The 19,768-nt window shown below is 41.0% G+C and overlaps 1 protein-coding gene across 2 annotated transcripts in view; it reads left to right on the top strand.

Moving 5' to 3' along the window:
* Window positions 1-19,768, top strand: part of mgat5 (alpha-1,6-mannosylglycoprotein 6-beta-N-acetylglucosaminyltransferase) — a 92,011-nt gene that overhangs the window by 45,207 nt on the left and 27,036 nt on the right. For both annotated transcript variants that reach the window (XM_008297769.1, XM_008297768.1), the window contains exons 7-11: window positions 2,511-2,672; window positions 4,171-4,340; window positions 5,611-5,745; window positions 10,290-10,423; window positions 16,987-17,120. In XM_008297769.1, the coding sequence (XP_008295991.1) occupies window positions 2,511-2,672; window positions 4,171-4,340; window positions 5,611-5,745; window positions 10,290-10,423; window positions 16,987-17,120 (735 nt within the window). The remainder of the gene's footprint in view (window positions 1-2,510; window positions 2,673-4,170; window positions 4,341-5,610; window positions 5,746-10,289; window positions 10,424-16,986; window positions 17,121-19,768) is intronic.

Below are 19,768 nucleotides of genomic sequence, written 5' to 3'. Positions count from 1 at the left end.
CCCCATTCAGACAACACAGCCAAAACCCACATTTGCTTGTAACATGAAAGACTTGGTGCTTTGAATGCTTTAATATTTGTTGTTTCTGTCTCTATAAATACAGTGCGGCGTTTGTGAATTTAGTATATTTTTCTGTATAAATTTACACTCTACAGACTTCTCAAACATGTCCTCCGTACAATATTTCCTCTGCAGATGTCTGCGATAGTTTACCATGGTTGCTGTCACTAAGAAGAATCACTTGAAGTGGACACATTCAACACAGAGAGATTGACAAGTGCAACACATTAAAGCCTACATTCAACATTCATTCATCCACTCATCCATCTGCAGCCCAGCTCTGCTTTTCTTTTCCTATCCATTTAATCCATCTGCCAATCTGTAAGATATGAGATTTAGTCAGTGTGGACAAACCTTTTAATCGTAACCATGCAGTGTTTGACTTGAGCTGGGGCTCTTTGTGGTGTTATTGGAGCTCTTCTCGAACAATCTCACTCCAAGAAAATGACCCTTTGGCAGTTTGGAAGTCAATGTTGTGATTCTGAATTAGATGAAATAGAAATTTTAAAGACTGCTTTGGGTTTATGTCATGGTAGCTGCAGGAAGAAAGATAAAAGCAGCTACAAGGAAACCCAAGTGTGTAAGATATGCGTTTAACAAAGCATATCACTTGTCTTCAGATAAAGAACATGTCCACACATTGTACAGAGGGGTGGAGGAGGAATGAAGATCATCCTGACCTGCCGGTTCTTAAAGGCCCCCAGGAAACAGATTCGTTATTTTCTGAGGTTAGCGAGGGACAGAGCACAGACACTGTTGTATGCAGGTGGGGGAATTTCTGCTACAGACCAGTAACTCGGATAATTATGTGTTTTCCTAGCAACACAGAGAGCGATGATACAGCAATATTTTAGAATTAGAACAGATCAGATCGCCCTGAGTGTAAATGTTGACCAAGCAGTAAGATTTGATCTCTCCAGGTGGAGAATGAATGAGAGGTTTAAAAGACTGTGCTTCCCCAAAATGATCACTAAAGAATTGAACTTTTTTTTTTTTTAGATTATTACTATTACCTTGTAAAGACTTCCAACACTGGGCTCACTTAGATCCACATCCCAGGTATATACGACCTTTGTGACTTGAGTTTTCCTCCCAAATAAATCAGCTTTTCTTCAGTGGACATGGTTGGAGCCAGTAGGGCCCAAAGCTTAGGCTTGATTTATACTTCCTAACCAAGGCCATGGCTGCTTTAGCTGGACGTGCACCTCCCCGTAAATGTGGCTGCATGTTGTGACAACATAGACCACAACAACGGATTGTTCCACTTGGTAGTAATGTTGTGTTTTGCATGTATAATACTCTGTAATTGTATCTCTCCTGCTTATAGTGCAAAGTAGGTGTTGTAAAAAAAAAAGAGAAGCAAGCTTTCTTGTTTCCATGGCTTTACCAAGCTGTGTACAGTCACTTCTGATGCCTCCTCTCTGTTCTGTGTTGCAGTAATTTAGGTAAAAGTAACTGTTGTTCAACATTAATTAGCTCTCACATGATCTGCTCTGTTTCAGTCACCTGTGTTTCAAGTGCACAAAGAAACTCAACAGAGCAGCGTTAAGACTCCACCGCTAACTAGTGTTTTGGTGGTTTAACTGCAGAGTTCCACAGTCACACCAGCACACAAGTCTAAATGTGTATGAAGACTCTTGTTTAGATGCAACATAGGAGCATTAATCCACTTTTTGAGGGCTATGCTGGTAGAATCTGGGTTGACACCTTTGGATTTGACAAACTGAAAACAAAAAACGAACAAACAAAAATTCCTATTACCTCCCTACAGCCTGCTATTGGCATCAACGCCCTATCACACCTGAACTTGTCCTATGGCACTTATCCGGATTGTTTTCTCTTGACTAGATCCTTGTTTGTGTTGTATTTGCAGTCAGATGTATGTCACTTTGGATAAAAGCGTCTGCAAAGTGAAACTGTAAAACTGTAGAAATTGTGTGTGAGTTGAGAGTTGAACTAGCCAATGGGGTCACCACAGGGTCAGAGCTTTGATTGTGTACCAGAAACCCACCTCCTAATTTAGCTTCACCATACCTGATGCCCTGTTGTTCCCTATTCTGTGAATCTTAAACATGTCAGATGCTTTGCGCTCTCTGTTGTTTGAAGAATACAGGATTCACCAGGAAAGTTTCTGTCAGTGGTTGTGTCACTGATTTGGATACGCTGAACCTAGAAGTGTATGTTTGATAAAAGAGGTCATGAGAACTGAAGCACATAGAAGGAAACCCACAACAACAAACTGAATATAAGTGTCTTCAGATTTCCAAAGAAACAGCTTAGTCCTCACATTTTCTGGTGCAGAGTACAAACACCACTGAAGAGCATACATTTACTGACCGACATGCACATATTTGAAAATGTACCACAAAGCCAAGGAACATAATCAGATCACATTTGCTCATCAAGCCCCGGTAGCATATATACAGAAACCGTGTAAACTGTGTGTGCAGGCGGAGATCCGGACCAGTTTCGAGGAGCTTTACCGCAAGATGTCACAACGGGAAGAGTTCCGCTGGATGATGCTGAGGATCAAGCGCATGGCTGAGCCGTGGGTCAGCGCCATTCGCTCGCTGGCTGCCAAGCAGAACCTGGCCAAGCGACGGAGGAAGAAGGTGAGCGTGACATGAAACACCCCGAAGAAATGAGGGAATCAAGTGAGATCGCTCTCAGTTAAAGGATATTTTTACTACATTCGATACATTCAGAATCCTCCTTTGTCAGTGTGAGTTCTTTTTCCCTTTATGTTGAGGAGTTTGTTTTGGTTTCTTTAGGCAGGATCACTGTTCATATTTGTACTAACCACAGAGTTGTTTATGCTAAAGAACCTTTGTTCACGCTGTCTGAAACATGAAATTGTCGCTTCCTTTATGCTGGGCATTTTTCAGGAAAGACTGACTAGACACAGTGCTCAGAATAATGGATGAAAAGCTTTTGTGAGCTGGATGTACTGTTGGTGTAATTAACGTATCAGCTGGTGACAGAATACCATGTGAAAACGTCCGAGGTTATTAGTTAAAGCAGCCAACAGACCCACAGAAACATTTTCAGCAAGTAAAATAAGCCAAACTCCCAATTTAGTTAATATGGGAGAATGCTGCTTTTGAATTAGCAAAATACTATTTTTTTCTCCCTAAAAGTGAGTAGAATGTCGAGAACTTTCTGAAACCAGCTCCCAAAATCTGTCAGAAAAAGGTAGACAACAAACACCAGCCAGACACACACAGGTACACAACCATGCACTTATTCACACTTGTAGGCTGCCCCAATTTTGCTTGGAGAAGAAATGGTGGTGGGAAAGGAGTGACATGGATATTCCATTGTGTCCCAAGTTGGTAGCAGCTCCCAGCACTGAATAATGTACTTCACAATTTTCACCGGCCTTGTGAATAATTCACATCACATTCCCATGATACCTTGGCGCTGATGCAAAGCAGCATCCCCTTTAGCAAAGCTGAGAGAAACAAGAACCCTCTTCATCTATACATCTATCGGTTTGTGTTTTCTTACCTATCCCTCCTAACTGTTGCGTTTCCATTGAATCTGTTCAGTCTATAATTAAACAAAAAGCTTTTTTTTTTCCCCCTCCTCCTTCTCCTTTCAAAGCCAGTTCTTTATTTCAGCTGCTAATCTCTTTTGGATATTAATCCGCCCATATTAATCCTTGACTAGTGTGCCCTGGCACTGAGGCTGGCTGTCAACAAGGAATAAAACGCGTCGGTCACTTCAAACAAAATCTGCTGTTTCTTTCTACTCCCGCTGTGGAACATTGTGTTCCTCTCAGCACCTGGAAGCTCTCCTGTGTGTACGCTTGTGTGTGCTGTTCATACTTTACTTGAATGTTTTTCTCAGCATGTGCATTGTTCACCTGACAGCTCTCCGATAAAAAGTGGAACTGCTTTTCCAGTCTCCAACTAGGATAAACATGTTTTTTTTTTACACTCCCCATGTAAATCTCCTTGGATAGGAATCCCATGGAGTTCTTCTTTGAGTTCTCCCTTATATTCACTAATACTAAAAAAAAACAGCCACATCTCCAACTATAAATGAAACACTACACTACATTAGTTACCAGTGTCACTTATTTAATTCCCTGCTTTTCCCCTCCAACAGATCCTGGTTCACTTGGGCCTGCTGACCAAGGAATCGGGCTTCAAGATAGCAGAAAATGCCTTTAGCGGTGGCCCATTGGGCGAGTTGGTCCAGTGGAGTGATCTTATAACCACGCTGTACCTGCTGGGCCACGACGTTCGCATCTCCGCCTCCCTGACTGAGCTCAAAGAGTGAGTAGAAAACAGGTTGAGTATTGCCACAAGTGCACCCTAAATCAACTTTTTAAGGTGCTGTGTTGGAAAAACAGACAACTTGTTTTACATTGGACTGAAACTGCAGAAAATAATTACACATGAACAGGTGAACAAAAGCAGCAGTATCAGCAGACTTTCATGTGAATAAATTGTTGTATGCATCTTTCCAGCATGTTAACACATCACTTCCTAAAAGCCTCATCGCCAATTAGAGGCATCATCACTGTGGTAACCCACAAACCTCATTCAGTTTTCCTCTAATGGCAGCTCCCTGATATCAGATATAATTGTCAACATGTTATACAACGTTTCTGTCTTGGTGGAAAGTGAAACCTTATGCTTGGATTGAAATTCCAGAGTAACAGATGTTAAAACTGAGCTTTCTTTGCCGTTGTTTATTATGTTGGTAAAGTCGGCATTGCATCCAGTGCTTGCGTACTGTAATATTCCCCTTTAAAAAAAACAGCAAAGGTACAAAAAGAAAGATGGTAGAAAAAAGTTAGCTCAACCTTGAGCAACACATCGCTGTTTTGTTTTATTTTTGCTTTGTCCGCTTCCCTGATTGGGACCTCCTGATAACAAGGAATCACCGTCATCTGGTCTAGAAACAACAAATGCATAAACCAGTTTTTCAGCATCACTCTAAGATGAGATGTTACTAATATGTTGACAACATTGTGCAGGTGAAAGAAGGCCATTCTAAAGACCTGTTTTATGTGTGAGTTAAAGGATGTATCCTGGTCAAAAATAACTCCATAATACAATGTTGAAAAGCAAAAAAAATGGGAAAACTTATGATGCATCCCTGTGTTAATAGGACCTAAAATCAGCATTTCAGACCTTTCGTATATAACCATTTCTGTCTTTAAATAAACCTTCATCCTCAATTGCAGTACTGACTTAGTTGCCTGAGGGTCAAAGAAATGTAGCTCCCGTGTTATTTGCCTAATTTTTGATGGTACATAAAGCCACGTTGGCCAACTATGACCTTTCTGGACGGCCATGCTGTTTGACGTGGATGCGGTTTGGTGCAGACTGTTGAGTTTGTCTTTCAGACTAAGCTAAACTATTTGCCCTTGCAGTTTGCCTTTAGTCTGACTTTACCAATTGACCTTTTACAGGTTGTTCAGTGACATAAAGTACAGAAACCAGAAGCCAAAAGAGATAGGACCATTTTGTTATGTGTTTTGACACATTTTTTTTTGGTTTCAAAGTTGACTTTAATTTCTTTTTTTTTTTTTCATAGGATCATGCGGAAGGTTATGGGGAACAAATCCAGCTGCCCCACTCAGGGTGACAAGGTGGTCGAGCTTATTTACATTGACATCGTGGGTCTCACCCAGTTCAAGAAGACGTTGGGGCCTTCCTGGGTCCACTACCAGTAAGTACATTCATATTAAGACCACTAAAGTGTATTTTCTCTACTATTTTCTGTTTGCACTAGTTTTAAGTTGGTAGGACTTCATTGTATTATGCAATGTGATGCATTTCCATGAACCAGTCAGGATTTAGCCATATTTGAATCGTAGCAGAGGTGGTGATGTTGCCAGGACACACATCTTGACTGTTATACACAATTTCAAAAGTTGTTCAGTTTAATTTTATGCAATTTAATTGTAACCCTTTTTTTTTTTCAAGCTTGTTTTTAGGAGCTTTAATGTATTTTCTCTAAGAGTGATAAAACATTCAACGTAATATTTTTGCTGAATAAGGACAAAGATGCTTAGTTTCCTGACGTGAGAAGCACTATTACTATTTTTTATGCTGTATATTAACACTCCTAAAATGCTGTATGGTAAGAAACAGATTAAGTTTGTCAGCTTTGATGAAGCCTAAATTTGCCCACTGACGGATGTAGACTCCACAGAATCAAATGCTTGCTGCTGTAATTTTGTTATATATTTTTTATTACCTTTATTCATACAGGGAGTTCCTGCTGAGCGTGCTGTGTCTGTTTTAACTCCCCACATATTTTTACACTTCCCTGTGGGACCAAAGTTTGAATTTAGTTTGCTGTTGCGCAAACCTGCTCAAGCTGTTACATATCACACATTGTAAGTTACTGATTAAACAAGGCCGAACCTTTTCTTTTCTTTATCTCATTATGTCAGCCAGTCAGTGAATTCAGTAATTTGTACAGGTCTTTACCCCTGTGCTGAGGCTTCCCACTGCGGTTTCATGGTGGGCACTGGGCATTGGGTTGAGGTTTGTCAGGCACTTGTTGGGACAATGAGTCTATTTTCTGCTCGTACATTACCACAATTTCCCAAAAGGCCCAAGGAGCGTCTGTTGTTCATGATGTTGTCAGCGACCGAGTCTATTCTTTCTCCGAGTGCTCCGCTGAGGACTGTAGATTAGGCCGTCCTGGTTTGTTTTGAAAAAGCTCCCGTCAGCTCCGACTGACAGGAAAAGAGAAGGAACAATAAGTCTGGGGGCACTAATGGCCCCGCTGGTTCCTCCTGCTTGTCACCAGGTTTTGTTTGTCTGCGACATAACACCTTAAACCGCATCCGCTCACTTTGTGCCCCGAGGAAATTGATTCAGCCTCAGGCGTAATGTAAGGTCCAGATGCTGTTTGCTGCATTATTTCTCCCACCATTATTGCGCATTTATGTCAGAGCACTTAATGCCACTGTACGCTTTCTGGGCTCTTTGTGAAAGAAGACTTGGTGTACAAGTTGGAAGCATCTTTCTCCTCTTTCTTCTTTCACAAAGTGTAACCTAATCAGTTTCCCTGCTTGGTCCTTCTGCCATTGTGTCTTTTACTTTCCTGTCTCCTGGTAGAAGTGAATTTCATTTCTAGCCTTTGTGGCCCGACAAGCCCACAAACCCTTTGTGAAGCTACCTCTGTCTTTATTTGTTGTTTGTTGTACATGCAACGTTTGTTTGCATATCAGTCCTCCAAATCTTGTAAATAGTAAAGTCTGATATTTATTCTCTCTTTTTTGCTGGTTTATTTTTTGTGTTTAGATAGAAAATAAGCAAGTCTGTCAGGCCTGTGTGTGATTTATGTGTTTTATTATTGCTCTAGTCTTGTGGCTATCTGTCTTACGGTACTGTATCACCGTGTTTCACACAACTCCAGAGGAATGGGAACACTCTAAACTATCGTTCTGTCTGTGTAAACTAGAATCAGTGTTGACCTGTTGTTTTTTTTTTACATTTAATGTTTTTATCCAGTTACTGTGTCAGGCAGTATACCTCCATCTGCATCAAAATGTGCAGAAAATGTGCAGAAAATGTGCTACGTGCGTACAAATCATATGTTTGACTTTAAAAACAAAATTGCAGAAGTGAAACTGAAGCAACGAAAAATCAGCCTTAAGTTTCGTGATGTCTCACAAGTTTGATTTCATCATTTACCATATTTGTCCCGTGACTAGCTTTTTTGTCTCTTCTGTTCTCTGTTTTCATTTGTCACTTCCTCACTTGCTTTTGATTTAGACAAAAAATGCAAAAGGATTCAGTTGATGCATCTACAGTAAATATGATAGCAAGCCATGGTTCATCACCTGACGTTACACTTTGTTAGAGAGCAGGCCTCACCAAGCCATGATGTACATTTTAGCAATTGCAAGATGGTTTTGTGAGACAGTTTTCTGGTGATTTTAAAAACTTGTGATATACCAGTTACCAGACATGTCTGCCATTTGACTTCTAAATTTCTATAAATCTGTCCAGATGCTTGACTTTTTCAACATGATAAAAAAAAATCTAAAAATAGGTTCTAAGCTATGATTGAACAGCTACTGTTTTGGTCAGCTGATCACATGACTAAAACATGTATGTGAGCTCATCATAACCTTTGTCTGTATTCATTTATTGCTTGATTAATATAAATGGCAGCAATTCAGGTTAATGTTCGAACACGCTGTGAGTAAAAGGGAATTTCATTGGTTCACATGGATCTAAAAATAGCAGGAAATAATGAGACGTTATTAGCCGGATGACAATTTCGTGCTTTTTACAAGACAGACAATTAACTGATATGTCTGCATATCATCCAGCTGTTGTGTGTTGCCTCAGGGGTGTGCAGATATGTCCCTCATTTAGGTTCTTATAAGACAAAAACTCCTGTGCGATATCGTAGTTTCCTAATGACCCACATGGGACTGCTGTGTTTATTTCACCTGGGAGCTCATCTTGACAGGAGACAAACTTATTATTTACAATAGCCCTTGTTATACATTATGCAGCTGGCATCACTTCAGGTGGATTACATCGTGGAGAAATTACACTCCCCATCCCCACTCAGCCCATCTTGATTGGAATAATACACCATGTGTCACCCAGTGCGTATTTGTTGAGCTGAACAGCCTCGTCTCCTGTCATATCACGACGCCCACGAGTCACTGGCCTCTCTGCAGCCATATTTACATTATGTTACGGCTCCAGCATCGCATCACCATCTGCTGAGAATACATCTACCAGGGACAGATGAGGGTTGTTTTTCTCTGGAGCGACCGGAGATGGCATGTGGGCATGTTGTTGTTGTTGTTGTTGTTGTTATTCTGCTTTCGGTCTAAAGTTTCCTCCCGGTGAAGCTGTTTCCAAGCTCGTCGCTCTCCCAGGGCCCTTCACAGTTCACACAGCCAGCTGCGCAGCGTCTGGGTGGGCGGAGAGACAATCACTAAAAGAGAGGGAGATTTTTTTTTATTTTTATTTTTTAGTTGCAGATGTCTTTGTGTGTGTGTGACATAAAGAGAAATGTGTGTTTATCCCTGCCTCCCAGGTCTGCTTACAGCTGGCTGCCTCTTATACTGATAGGTTACCCCAAAGAAAATTCTGGCACGAGACGGTCAATAAAACAGGCTCAATATGAAAAGAGTCTAATTTGTGTCCAACTCAACAGATTGATGTTAGCTCATTGGCCCTTTGCCTTCTTAAACACAAAAAAACATGAACAGGAGGGGACAGTGCCGACAACAAACAATCAACAATGAGGGAGTCAGAGAGCGCGGCGCGTGGAGTTAAAGGTCAGCAGGCGGTTTACGATTCCATCCTCTGGTTTTGGTCTAATTAATCCTGCAGTGTGACCTTTGAGTCAGCCATGATGTTCATACAGTCTCATACCTCCACAGGGCGGACTTCACTATCTGAGTCTGGGGACGGAGGCTTCATTGTTGTCTTCTTAAATAAAGCTGAAGAAAATTGCCTTCCATTTTGTATATATATGTATAATTGGACTATCGGACGCTTTTCTTCCTACCGTGGCATTAAATCTTTTTGAGGACTTTCTTAAATACTTTTGTATTGCTTTTCTTATGATGACCTTTCTTAACTCGTCATAACTCAGAAAACATGGTTTTTGCAGCATCAAAATACATTTAAATCTCTTGTGGCATTCATAAGCTTATTTCAATGTCCCATATGGTAACACTTTTTTTTTTGCGTCTTGTATTTTACAAACTTGGGGTGTAAAATAAAAGCTTTGAAAATATGAAGACACTGCCTTCCAGCTTTACCAGCCAGTAAGAATATCCAGTTTCTACATAGAAATAACAAATAGTCGTAGAGTTAAAGGTGGTGACCCATTCAGAATGAGCACACCAAAGGTTCTACTGTTGGCTGCAAGAGGGAACACTTAGTTTTAATGCACTCCCAGCATCTGAGGAACTGAAGATCGAGGTGGTAGTAATGCCACCACAAGAATGGGAAGATCCTCACCAGTGTCATGTTGTGTTAATTTGAGTTTGTGTGGGTCTTCAGGCTTACTAGCGTGATTTAAATAGGTGCAAAATTATGTAATCGTGGGCATGTTGCTATGCGCTTCATTTTGTTTCTAACCGACACTCCAGAAGGCCTATAGATTGGTGCTAATACCTTGGAGAACACCATGTGAAACAGCACTTCCTCTAAGCAATTGACCTTTAGTTGATTTAGTTGAACAGCCATTAAAACCTTTGTCTTTCTGTGATGTCATAGGTGCATGTTGCGGGTGCTGGATTCTTTTGGGACGGAACCAGAGTTCAACCACGCCCACTATGCCCAGTCCAAGGGTCACAAGACGCCGTGGGGAAAGTGGAACCTCAACCCGCAGCAGTTCAACACCATGTTCCGTAAGTCTCCAACACACATACTCTTAAAAATTATACCTATCAACCATCGCTAAAATGGCTTGTGTGCTTCTCCTTTGGGGGAAAAAAACAGGTTTAATTGTGGTCCATGCTGGATTTAAAAAAAAATAGTGTATTTAACTTCACATAATGAAACCACCACCTCTAAATCAACAGGTCAGCACTGCAAAAAGGTCAGAGATGCATCCAAAATGCAAGCTTGTCAAGCATGATGAGCAGCAGGGCTGAGAATAACACTTTTCTTCTTCACAACATGACTCTGATAGATTTCATCACCTTTTTAAGTCCCCCATTTAAGCTGCCAAACACGGCTACTTACAGCATAAATCAGTGGAAATGTTCAGCACCCTTGGCCGTTTTCAATGTGCACGGTTCCAGTTAGATTTTGTCCTATAAAATAATGTTTTTGTTGGAAAAGAGGCATCAAAGATCCTCTGAAAATCCTGCACGGTGCTAGCTAATGGACTATCATCAAGCAGATTAGTAAGTAAGAGGTCAGGCACTCAGCTCTCCATTTTGCTGTGATTATGAATGTAGGACGTAGAGGGTTTTATAGCTCTGTGTGTGTGTGTGTGTGTGTGTGCATCGCTGCTACTGTGAGATCAGTCTGTAACTGGAGTCAACTGCATTTGTTGAGGCGGATGAGCGTTGGCGGCGCAGCAGAGGAGAGAGCATTTTCTGGGGAGGAAAGGGAGCCAGCCCCCGGGGGTACTGACCTTTTCCCCATGGCTAAGAGAAAGTGAAATGTTACCCCTACAATCCCCGTTTGCGAGGTGAGGCCTGGAGCGATCCAGAATGCCACTGCACCTGAATAGGCCCTTTGTCCGCTGAATAGGGTATGTCTTTCTCATAACACACTGGGGCCTTTGCACAAAATCCAGTTAAGAGTCGCTAGGTTAGATGATATCGCTGGTGAAACAAGTGCACGGCGGTTTGGTGGAGTGTTAAAACCACAGAATGGCATCACTTCCAGGCACGAGAGACGAGAAAGACTGGGATTTTTTTCCCCGCTCTCCATTGTGCAGCACAACACCCTACCTTCAGGCTTTAGAACAGGATGCAAACCATGCGTCGCAAATAGCATATTACATGAACACCTCTAGCCATGTCAAAGTAGCTGCCTTGGGTCTCCTGTTGTTGTTGCATTGCAGGAATTTTCTTGTCATGTCAAACAAGTAGTGTGAGTGTCTGAGCAGGTGTTTCTGTCAGTTTCGATTGACAGTGTCTGAAATGTACAGCTTCTGGACATTTTAGTGACGCTGAGGTAACTCCCATATTTAGCTGAACGTTTATTAGTGCAGCACCTGAAGCAAGGTAAACCCAACTCCAAAGCCACTTTGTTAAAATATAAATTAAATGCAATCTTTATATTTCTTTTTATATTGTATCTCAACTCACCTATTGAATATAGATGTAACAACGGTCAAATCAGGTTCCAGTTGGTAATTTATTCTCGATTTGGATTGGTCCATTTGTTACGATTAGGCAGTGCTCCATAAATCATTGGTTGGGGGAATTGGGAGTGTGTGGCCTCTGGTCAATAAGACAAGACAGGGCCAAATTGACCTCATTAATCTATTTCGGAGTCAGGATAGCTGGGAGTATTTTCTAGTATACAATTTGTGTTTGACCGTGCTGTCTTAGTTAAGTCGCCTTCGTGTGCTAGCATGAGTCATTCATAATCTGGAGGGCTGAACACTTGCAAATATAATGCAGTTATGCTTCGCTGTAGGTCAGGATGAGATGTCGGGGTTCGAAATCTTTTAAGCGTAATTGAATTATGGAGCACTTTATCAGCTTAAAGACAAGTTTGTTATGAAGGACTTTGTAGTATGTGATGTGAACTAACCTGATTGCAAACAGGTTTATCTGGGCTTCATATCCAGTTATTTAGAAGAAATGCACCTTTTGCACTGCTGTCACAAAGATACTTCACCTGTGTGAAGCTACTGCCATGCACATACATTCTTACAATGTGGTGAAGCACACATCTTAACCATTTTACTCTTTCACAGGAGATTTAAGAAAGCATTTTACTCTGAAAAGCTGATGCTTTAAAGTGCACTGACATGCTACCAAAGGTCCGCTATATGTCTCATATACATTTTTCCTTTGTGCATCCCTGCAGCTGAATGTTTAATCCCTTCCGGCAATAATGATTAATACTGGTCAGAGGTTGAACGCAGCAGCAGATAGTATTTATCTTTGAAGCATTGCCAACTGCGTAATTGACCCTGAGATCTGCCAGCCCGATAGTGCCTGTGAGGCTTTGATTGATAACGTCGCTGGCACGCCCTTTCACTTAAGTTTTTCTTTTCTTTTTATCTGTGTGGGATCAATAGATCGGTTTTGTGCAGCCTCTGACTGTGTCTCTCCAACAAGCCTTCTGTACATGCTGTCCAAAGCACAAATGTCTTTCTTACAACACTGGAAAAGACTGAATTCTTAAAAGCATCATCAGTAGGATTAGCAAACAGACACACCATTTGACACCTATTGTACTGTCATTAAGCACCTCCTGCTGTGTTCCTACACTGTATCACTTTAAGCCTTTTCAAATGCTTGCTTTGATTGATTACAGTGGTTTAACATATTGGAAGTGGTGCAGAAAGCTTCAACAGTGGAATCCGGAAAAGCTGTGCAAACATACTATGGCAACATTATTCTAATCCACTGCGTGATTTAAAAAAAAAAAAAAAAAAATTAAATGTATTTCTAGTCCCTCTGTGGTCATCGATTAAATCCCTGTATAGCAATGGCAAGTTGTAATATAATAGTAATTCATATATATTTGAACCGGATTCTAAAGAAGTATAATGACAACAAAATGTCCCACCGAGCTGCAGACTGACGAGATTCGCTCCTAAAGTCTATTGCGTATAAAATCATACAATTCTGGATCTGTTTTATTGAGACTGTCATCAGAACACTGCAGCTTTAAGGTGTAGATGCGGCTTATTTTGCTCCTGATGCATCTTCCCGCGTATAGAAAACAGCACGTGGACATGTTAACAAGGTACAAAAAGTTGGTTTTCACCAGATGGGATCTTTAATATTTCATTAATATTCACTAAGTTTGGGCAAAGCAGTGTCTTTGTGTTTGTTACACACTAGGTAGTTAACATGTGTATAGAAAGCCAAAGACAGACACATTTTCTAACACTACTTTAAGGGTTATACTGCTTGTTTTTTGGCTAATTATGTTCGGATAATCACTGTGGGATATTAAAAATATAATAATGCCAAGTATGTGTCCAGATTTATTCCATCATTATGAGATCTACAAAAAGTCAAATCATCACATTTCTCTTCTCCTCATGCTCTTATCTTAAGTCTGAAATGCTCAACAGTTAAAATCTCCGACGTATGTGCAAACTTTTCAGGTGTAGCTTCTTTATGTTCACCCTTTGGGCCTATTCAGATAAGTTTTAAGACCACAAAGTCTTTGATGTAGAGTTTTTAAAGCACTGGAGATTTTAAGTGCTGATGAAGCAAATCTTTTTTTCTGTCAGGCCAGCAGTATAAAAGTTAGTCTCTTGTAAAGTGAGTCTCCAAGTGTAAGTCCAACATTAATCACATAATCCGTAGTTTGTGACTTGGGATTACATTTGTCTGGCTTTTTTTTTTCTCTGTGCAGGTGCCTTTGTGTAATGATGTATGCTCAGCTTCTACTTCTAATTTAGTGGGATTTTACTGCTTCTTAACTGGACACACAAACATCCCCAGGCATCCCTGTCAACTGCGAGAACACATCTTGCCTGTAAGAGTATTTCCGACACTTCTTCGCCCTCTTCCTCGTCTCAGCTCAACCAGATTGCACCAGTATTGACTCCCAGTCTAGCGGAGTGAGTCCAGGCTTCCCTTTTACTCACAAGTTTGTCAAGAGCGACAAAGCAGCTGCTTCTCCGGCGACGCTGTTCTCCCTGGCTGTTTGTTAGCTAATAGCGAATGAAGCTGTGGCAAGTTGAGTGACATTTTGAGTGGCGGCTCTAGTGGGAGAAGAGGCATCTGTTGCCAAATGCATCAAGAGGGCTGAACACTAATTAACAGCCTGTCCTGTTTACACAGTTAGTTTGGTGCATGAGTGTTAGTGCTGCCACTTCCTAATACCCAGGACCAAGTCTGCCTCTTTGCCGTCAGAAACCCGTCGTAGTTTCTTGTAATCATCCAAGTGTTGCGCTGAAATATTACCATTTATTTATGAATCCCCTGGAACTAGGTTGTATTTTTTTGAGGAACAGTTGGAATGAGCATTTTGTAATATAGCATAACAATTAGAAACATTATGTCTGAGCGGACACTATGTGTATCATTTGCAGTATCATGAGATTGGTAACAATTTAGAGATTGCTGTTTGATAGTAGATGCAATGATGTAATAAAAAGAAACACTTATACATTAAGACTAACTATCACATTATTTTTTTCTCATTTAAAGAAGATCATTTAGAAATCTCATCTTGAACTTAACTCTTTACCATTTACTAAATTGAAAAAAACCCCAAAACATTTCATTGCATTACTTTGATGTGAAAGCAGGAATACTCGTTCAAGTCAGCCATCCCTTCCCATTTTCAATTTGTCATCATCCCTCAATCCTCTGTTTCTTTTCAGCGCGAGCACACAATTGGCTGGCTGAAAGGGATTAAAGGGGAAATCCAGAGATAATGTTCAGAGACTCACAAAGAGACGTACAAAAAGGTCAACAACAAAGCAGCAGAGGGCAAAATATCCTGACTTTTAGCTCCCAGAATGCCAGACCCTTCTCTAACCTTATTCCTTACTGTTTAGACTGGATTTTTTTTTTTTGGCTCATTGTTACACTCATACTCGGTGAAGGCAGCAATCATCAGTGTAATAATCAGTATCAGTGTTTGTCAGGCAGCCTGAGATAGCCTCCACAGGTATTTCAAGTTGTTGCACTGGGCTGCTGCCTACACAGACACCTCGCACGGATCTGGTGATGTCTTCATAACAGCTACTCCCACATTCCTTTGCTCTCCCACACACAGAACAGAAAGTGAGCTGACAGTGCTCGGCGGGTAAAAGCTTCCTCTGTGTGTTCTGATGTTGGGAAATGCAGAACAAGAACAGGATGTGAACGTGATTGATTAGAATTTGAGCCATTGTAGTTCCGTGTATAATGACATTTTGATGTTGTTACACTCTCACTGAGTGACACTTGGCCTAGAGAAAGTCTGAACAAAGGAAGTGTTTGAAGCACCCTGTGATAAATATCCCAAAAAGAAACATTTCACTAGTGTAATGGAATCATGGAGTATACTTCTCTGACTGCGGAATGAATTATGTTAAGTCAGGGTATTATAAAACCCTTCTGTTCTTGGCCTTTTCCAATCATTTAGGGAAAAATGAAACTGCACATTTTTGTCATTGTTCCGTAATTGCTTGGACTGTTGCTGGGCTCATTTGCTCTGCATAACACACTTCCTTGCTCCATGTTTCTTTTTTTATGTTTGCCTTAAGGTATTTAGCCAGCGCCAATATGTGAACTGCCTTGGAAGAGATTGAGCGAGCAAACAGCGGCTTTTTGTCGAACAGGACTAAATGTCACATTCCAGCCAACACCCCGACATAAACAACCTTATTTGTAAAGCTTTGGCAGTGTGTCATTCTTTCTCCTGTTATCTATAGCAGTTAAGTCATGATTGCTGCCATCGTGTGTTTAAATATCGTGATTAATCCCTTTGTATTACATAAGAGTTACAAGCCCAGAGGATATTTGCAGTGCTTGACTTGTTTAAGTGCTGGCAGGTAGTGGAGTTTGCAGCTGCTGTGTTGATATTCTTCGCTGAAATGATCTCACTAAAACCCTTTATTTACTATACTGAAGCGAATTCCATCTCCCCTGACTGACTGACCTCAATTTGCCTCCGTGGTAATAAGGTTGTGGTAAAAATGAGCTCTGACCACAGCAGCTCCCTGGGGTTCCAGCACAAACCACAACTAAAACGCCCCCCCCCTCCTTAACACAGCCTGTTTCATTCACTTCCAGAGGTGACGGCAGCGCCTGCTTTCCACTCTGCTTCCGTTCCTCCATTTTTCATCTTGAGTTACATCATTAAGCGCTTTCATTTTTGACGGAGTCTCTTCTGTCCACGCTCCAAACCCTTGTCCTCCCATTGTTTTACAAGGCAGATGGTTGTGAGGTAAAACGCTGCCAGCTCCGGGTTCTGCACTTGACCTGCTCATCTCACAGTTCCCATAGTAACCAGTCATCACTGCACAAGAAGGAATGGAAGGGACAAAAAAAACCCAGAGTGCTTGATGTGTCGTGTCGTGCGACTGTTTCTGCCTGTCTTTGGAATCATGATCTGTTTGAGCTCTGAAAAGCAGACGTGTGCATGAGATTTTTGTTTTGGCCTCAATGATGCATAAAACAAAACTGAAGTCATTTGTCATTTTATTTCATAGAAACAATCCCTTTTTTTCCCTCATCTTTTCTTAAAATCTCTTTCTTGTGTCTTTCTTCCCTGTTACTACCTTTAAATGCCTGCTGATTTTTATTTTTTTTTGTTTCTTTCACAGCTCACACCCCAGACAACAGTTTCTTGGGCTTTGTTGTGGAGCAGCACCTCAACGCCAGCGACATCAAACACATCGACGACATCAAAAGGCAGAACCAGTCGCTCGTCTACGGCAAGGTTGACAACTTCTGGAAGGTACTGTGATCTTAAATGCATTCGCAATGTTATAAAGTCGCTGTGCACATTTTAAAGCCCTGAAACATACATTTTGATTGACTTTGAAGCATTCAACATGAGCATATTTTATTATTGAGTGTTTTATTTATTGTATTCACTGCACTTTGAAATGAGTAGCAGCTCTGGTTTCTTGCTCATAGATGCACAGAAAAGCCCTCATTATGTGTACATGCACCTGCATACTCACACGTTTTCAGAAGCTGACATATACAAATGGACATATCGATATAAATGTACGTATTCCCTCTGAAGATGAAAGTGACAGACTTCACTCGGCATGCCGGAGAACACCAGTGCACCAAGGATAACCCATTTTCAGACCTCTGAGAGCGGCGCAGTGAAACTCTTTGAACAACCTTGGGTAAAACTTTCACAGGAAACTTAATAACAGTCTGGTTTAGGAGCTCAAATTCAGCTTATCATCCTCTCCGCGGAGTTTTTAATATATTCAAATGCATGCTCACACTGCAGCACAGAGACCAAGGGATTACTGTAACCTAGACAAAAATGACTTAGAGACTCGGAGAGATTTGCACATTGTTTGGTTTGCCATGGATGGTTGGATTACTGCCCGCGCCTTGATGAGCTTTCAGCCGGCACCATGTATGTTTCTGAGTGGGTCGCTCCACATCTAACCGACTCTTTAGATGTCTGACAAAGTAGCTTGATGGAATAATAATAGATGCTACAAGGCAGAATTGTCTTCATATAACATGCCTGTAGTGTAAAGGCTCAGCAGGAGGCTGTGTGTTGAAGATGAGACGAAATGAATAATCAGCCTAAACCAAGTGACTAATGATCTCATCCTGCAAATACTGTTGCGTCAGACTTGACTTCATTAACTTTATCAGCTCATCCCCACGCGGTCGACTGGCTAACGATGACGTAGTTATGTTTTACAGCAAAACACTCAACGGTAGCATCAGAACTTAGAGTCTTTTGTGCTGATTTCGCCTCATTGCTCTGTCGAGAACTAATCCTTTATCTGCCTCTCATATTTCAAATGTGTTCATTTTGCCACAGTTTCATATGAAGCAGTAATGCTTTTATACAAGTGAAGTGTTTTTTACGTCAGTTTTGGGAGTTGCATTCATACTTCTACCACTCATGGTAACAAAAGCTGACTGTTTTTTTATCCTTGACCTTTAGCTGTATAGGAGCCATTTATCTATTTCTTTTATCTGTACTATTTTATTCGCTTCATGCATTTAGCTAACTCTTTCAACCATTCATCAAATACTTTGAGCTGTTGCAGCTATATAACCATTACTTTTAATCATAGGCGTGGATTTGAGGGGGGCGGAGGATAAGCAAAGAATTAGAAACTGCAATAACATTGAATCATCCATCATCTATACACCGCTTAATCCTCATTAGGGTCGCGGGGGGGCTGGAGCCTATCCCAGCCGACTCAGGGTGAAGGCAGGAGACACTCTGGACAGGTCACCAGTCTATCACAGGGCCTCACTTAGAGACAGACAACCAAGCACACTCACATTCACACCTACGGACAATTTAGAATCACCAATTAACCTCAGCATGTTTTTGGACTGTGTGGGAGGAAGCCGGAGAACCCGGAGAGAACCCACACTGCACAGGGAGAACATGCAAACTCCACGCAGAAAGATCCCGGTGCCCCCACTGGGATGCGAACCGGCGACCTTGCTGCGAGGCAACAGTGCTAACCAACTGCGCCACCTTGCAGCCCTAACATTGAACCATTGTTTTTGTATTTTCTTTTACATAAATCAATACGTTTACACCACAGATTGATGCAAAAGAGGCACAAATTGTCGCATAATAAAATAATCAGATTGCAGCAAGTGTTTAATGTTGAAAATATCCTGGGGGAGGACCCCCAGACGTCTGCCTACTGTGCCCTCCTGCAATGTTCAAATAAATCTTTGCTTGTGCTTTTGGCGGTCTGCTGTAACCGTTTATCCAGTGCTGAGGGCTAGTATAGTTTCGCAGCCATTTTCCCCCATTACTTTTAGCAGTTTAGACTTCTGTGTGTTTTTATGTTAATTTTAGTACTTAAGTAACTAAAATTTTATTTGTTTTGCACTTTATAAACACACATTTCCGCAATTTTCCATTTTTGACCTTAGTATTTAATCGAGGCTACAAAGCACTGTGGAATCAATTTTTGCACAAAAGGTGCTGTACAAAAAATAGATAGCTAAATAGTTTTTGAATGCACTCAGGCACAAGAAGTGTCACTTGCTGACTCAGTAGCATTTTGAAGTATCGCAGTAGCTGCAATATTTGAAAATAGTGGAAGATGGAAACACAATTTCTGAATAAGTTTAACAAACATTCGACTGACGTGACTGATCAGATGTTTCCGCTTCTTTCATTGTCTTCGTCTCCGAACATCATGAAACATGTTCAATTTCAGCTGACATGAAGGAATAATTACAACTTTCTTGACTGAAAACAATTCTATAACACTCTTAATTTGCTTATTTCTTGTTCTTCTTTGGGGTTTCTTATAGCGCCACCTGTTGATGACACTGCACAGCTTAATTTGCATTTTCTTTTAAATAAATAAATAAATAAAATATATATATATTCAATTTCAGCTGACATGAAGGAATAATTACAAC

The sequence above is a fragment of the Stegastes partitus genome, unplaced genomic scaffold, assembly GCF_000690725.1.
Source record: "Stegastes partitus isolate 25-593 unplaced genomic scaffold, Stegastes_partitus-1.0.2 Scaffold1246, whole genome shotgun sequence".
NCBI classification, from domain to species: domain Eukaryota; kingdom Metazoa; phylum Chordata; class Actinopteri; family Pomacentridae; genus Stegastes; species Stegastes partitus.
Note: the sequence above shows the minus strand (reverse complement) of the source record. Positions and strands in the feature narration are given on the sequence as shown.